Source organism: Gossypium raimondii, chromosome 9 (genome assembly GCF_025698545.1).
Source record: "Gossypium raimondii isolate GPD5lz chromosome 9, ASM2569854v1, whole genome shotgun sequence".
NCBI lineage: Eukaryota > Viridiplantae > Streptophyta > Magnoliopsida > Malvales > Malvaceae > Gossypium > Gossypium raimondii.
The window spans coordinates 49,785,456-49,789,826 of record NC_068573.1 but is presented as its reverse complement, the minus strand read 5'-3'; the positions used below and the strand labels follow the sequence as shown (position 1 = coordinate 49,789,826).

The 4,371-nt window shown below is 33.3% G+C and overlaps 1 protein-coding gene across 1 annotated transcript; it reads left to right on the top strand.

The window, feature by feature from the left end:
- Nucleotides 1–515: 515 nt before the first annotated feature.
- LOC105800837 (60S ribosomal protein L7a-2) lies at nt 516–3,047 on the top strand. Its single transcript, XM_012632187.2, has 7 exons — nt 516–620; nt 1,099–1,149; nt 1,241–1,442; nt 1,893–2,062; nt 2,151–2,279; nt 2,370–2,462; nt 2,726–3,047. The coding sequence occupies exons 1-7, from the start codon at nt 618–620 to the stop codon at nt 2,855–2,857; spliced, it is 780 nt and encodes a 259-aa protein (XP_012487641.1). The 5' UTR covers nt 516–617; the 3' UTR covers nt 2,858–3,047.
- The last annotated feature ends 1,324 nt before the right edge of the window (nt 3,048–4,371 follow it).

Below are 4,371 nucleotides of genomic sequence, written 5' to 3'. Positions count from 1 at the left end.
ATCACATAGATCAATGTACTCACAATTCAATCTAGAGTAATGGTAGGACTTGATTTATACATTTCGATTCATGTGTTTTAATACAACCAATAACTTCAACTGGTATTCGAATATTTTATCAAATTTGACTTCCAATATTATTTATAATATATTGATTATAATATACACAATAAGTGTATCTAATATAAATCTTTAAATTGAGTAAATTTCTTCTTTCTTGCATATCATTACCAACTCAAAAATAAAAAATTTCTAAATTAGTAACATGTAACTTTTCACATCAACTCAATTACCCTTATTATATAATAATACCAAAACAAATTTTTTGTACATTAGACATTTCAAAAAAATTAATGCAAAATATATCAAAAATTATATAAATATGAAAATCTCAAAATACACTTATCCAAATAAAAAAAAAGCAAAATACAATCATAAATATTTTTTAAAAAATTGCAAAATGTGGAAAGAGTCCCACGAGGCCCACAGTTTGTAACAGTGGCCCAAACATTGTTCATGTTCTTATATAGCCCCCCTAGTTGCTTTGTTCTTTGTAGGGTTTTCCTCCGCCGTTTAGATTTTTAATTACGGAAGCTTGGAAGAAGAAGGTTCAAAAAATGGTAATTCTAAAACCTCATTTCGGTTCTTCTCTTTCTTTTTGTTGTTCCCTTTTCAAATTGTCACCACAAATGTTCTTTTAGTTTCCTCTTTCTGATGAACTTCATTAAATTATTTCTGCTACTATGTTATGGGATTAACACTTTGTTTGGTTCATATTTTTTAAGTTTCTAGGAAAAAAAATGATATTTTTATCAGAAATGAGCAGATCCATGGAAGCTATTGTTGTAATGTAGTGATCAGTGATAACACTGAAAGATTCGCTTAATTATTAGTTTAGCTAAAAGATGTAATTTTTGTGTTGTGTTCTTTGCTGGAAATTGTCCTGGTAGATCTCAAGTTCCCTTAAATAGAACTAAAACAAGTGAATCTTATCTCTTGTTCATAAATTTAAATGGTCTAAAGTTAGTTATGGATTGATCGGCTTGTTTGAAAGGATTCATCATTGTGTTTTTTATATACTTTGTTGTTGAGTGGCAGGGCCCTAAGAGAGGTGGAAAGGTTGTGGCTCTTGCCAAGAAGAAACAGCCGGTACTTACTACCATTAAATTATTGCCTAAACTTCTCCGTTAATTTGAATGTGGTCTCACTATCTGTCTGTCATTTTGATTTTGAATATTAGGAGAAGGATGTTAATCCATTGTTCGAGAAGCGTCCCAAACAGTTCGGTATCGGAGGAGCTTTACCTCCGAAGAAGGATCTGCATCGATTTGTGAAGTGGCCGAAGGTTGTTCGAATCCAAAGGAAGAAGAGGATCCTTAAGCAGAGGTTGAAGGTCCCACCAGCGTTGAACCAGTTTACCAAGACTCTTGATAAGAACCTTGGTATGCATTAGAATTTGTTCATACTCTTTAGTTCCACAAATTTTAATTTGAGTGAATTATGAATTTCTAAATAGTTATTTTCATTGCCCTCTGATTACTTCTATGTTTTCGGGTTAGTTGTTATATTGGGGGAGAATGGATTTTATCAAAGCTTTTTTTTTCCCATTTTATTGTTTATTCTTTTTAAGAGCATGGTGTTTATATTAGTAACTTGTTAAACCTATCAATTGAGCCATAATTCAATTGGCAGCGTTGCTATTGCCACATTTAAAACTTGAGTTCAAATGTGCTTAAACCTTAATGGTTTAAAAGGTCATGGATAGTTATAATAATTGGTTGTGGAAGATGCTAATCTGAACCGATAATTTAAGATTGGTTTTCTTTAAAATACCTTTTTTTTATTACAATAATTGGGGGTTAAACATAGATTATATTTTTTCCTTTTTGCAGCAACAAGTTTGTTCAAGTTGCTTCTCAAGTACAGGCCAGAGGACAAGGCAGCCAAGAAGGAACGTCTGTTGAAAAAAGCACAGGCTGAAGCCGAAGGAAAATCTGCCGAGTCTAAGAAACCCATTGTCGTTAAATACGGTCTTAACCATGTTACCTACCTTATTGAGCAGGTTGCCCTCTAAATTCATCAGTTTATCCATTGTGTTATACACTTCAAAGTAAGAAAAGCAATGGTTTTCATTGTTCTGGCTTGTGCAGAACAAGGCTCAATTGGTAGTTATTGCTCATGATGTGGATCCCATAGAGTTGGTAGTGTGGCTCCCTGCATTATGCAGAAAGATGGAGGTCCCTTACTGCATTGTCAAGGGGAAATCTCGTTTGGGATCGGTATTGTTTTTCCTTTCAGTTTCTTTTTTGCAGATCATCGAGTTTGCCGAGTTGGTTTTACTTATTTGTGTTTAATGCCTAATACCGCAGACTGTTCACAAGAAAACTGCTGCCGTTTTGTGCTTGACCACAGTTAAGAATGAGGATAAGTTGGAGTTCAGCAGAGTCCTTGAGGCCATCAAGGTACGATTACACCTGCTGTATTTTCTAACTAAATTTTATAAATTATGGAAGATCTCATTGAGTATGATTGCATGTGTGATAGCGTCTACCACACTGTCAACTTGATTGCAATAGCTGAGGATACCCCTTGATTGCATCGAGTTTGAATTAATAGGATCAAAGAGTATTCCATGGAAATGAGTTTTGGTTTATTGCAAAATAAATGTTAGCATAGTATTGAAATGAAATGGTGGTTAACATGGTGTAAACATGAATGGGAACAGGCAAACTTCAATGACAAATATGAGGAGAATAGGAAGAAGTGGGGAGGTGGTGTTATGGGCTCCAAATCACAGGCCAAAACCAAGGCAAAGGAGAAGCTTCTTGCCAAGGAAGCTGCTCAGAGGATGACTTAGAAATGTTCATTTTTTTTCCTATCACCATTAATGGTGTTTTATTTTTCTTTTTTGATAATGCTCCTTTGCTGTCAGTTGCATTTGACTCTCTTTTTATGGTTTTTTTTTTTGGCAGAGGAATAATTATTATCATTCTAGTGAAAACTTTCAAAGCTACCTTAGTAAATTAAGTTTATAATTTAAGCTTTAATATGCTTTTCAAATGATAATCATTAATGAGGATTGCTTTTAATGAAACCCAAAACTCGAATGAAAAATTCGTGAGAAGTTGTGGTTGCAGCTTATGAATGGTACCTTCAGTATTGTATTGGCTGTGAGTAATTTTGATGCGGAAATTTCGGATCTAGACACAAGAGAAAAACAAATTAAAAATAAAATGAGAATAAATAAAATTAGTTAAATAATAATAATAATAATTAAAAAAAAGATAGATTTGTCTTATGGAACCCTTGGTTAACTTGTAATCAAAAACGCCAATGATTGAGCGGCTCCTTACGAAACGCCTAGAAGAACCTCTAGAAACACTGATGAACGGGAAAAAAATTGAATATTTGTAACTTCGAAATACCCTCGAAAGCAATAAACTCCAAATTAAATAGTAAGAGAAGAATCACTCTACTCTCAAAAATTTGCCTCACACAAATTTGGAAGAAAACAAAATACTTTCTTTTTTTTATTCCCTCCAATGTGTAGGAAGCAAGCCTATTTATAGGCAAATTATAAGAGTAATTGAATCTTAATAAAACTCTTTCAAAAGTAATTGAATCATAATAAAAACTCTTTAAAATTATTTAAGAAAATAAATAAATAATAACCTAACCAATAAAATTACTTAACTCATAAGTGATATGTCCCAACCAATGAGAATTAAGTAAATAATAATAATAATAAGATACATAAAATATTAATCCACCAATTTATGGGCATTCACTATCCAAGATTGATCCAGTGAATTGCATTCTCGTATTTGTCAACGTCACGAACATGATGACTTAAATTTGTAGCAACAAAGTCTTGGACAAAAGCATTCATCTTTGATTTTAATTGTCGTGCCTTGCTTCGAGTGATTGAACCACTAGGAAAAACAACTCCTTGAGTGTCACCTCCTTAGCTCGTATCAAATTTAAAGAGACAAAAATTGGGTTAGTCCATTAACAAAATGGGTTAACTTCTTGGTGGGTACTTCATTGTGGGAATTACAAGGCATTAATAGGAAGCCAATCCACCGATCCATGATGCCAAGGCAAAACACCTTCCACAGTTTGGTCCACTCGTATCAACGGCAGGCCCCCTTCTACTATTGCCTTCCCACACTCACAGGCTGATTCCAATGGCATTACACTGATTTCAACCTGCCACACCACCATTTTATTTATATCCTTTCTAAACTTTAATAGCATAAAATCACTTCCTAGGACACTTTATTCAAAAAGTAAATTAATTCATATAGAAAAAATGCATAAAAAAGAATAGCATACGGTATTTTGCAACTTCTTTGATGGCTTCAACACTAT

Coding starts and splice junctions, on each gene's coding strand:
- LOC105800837 (XM_012632187.2), top strand. Junction 1,443..1,892: donor GACTCTTGATAAGAACCTTG/GTATGCATTAGA, acceptor TCCTTTTTGCAG/CAACAAGTTTGTTCAAGTTG. Junction 2,280..2,369: donor GGAAATCTCGTTTGGGATCG/GTATTGTTTTTC, acceptor CTAATACCGCAG/ACTGTTCACAAGAAAACTGC.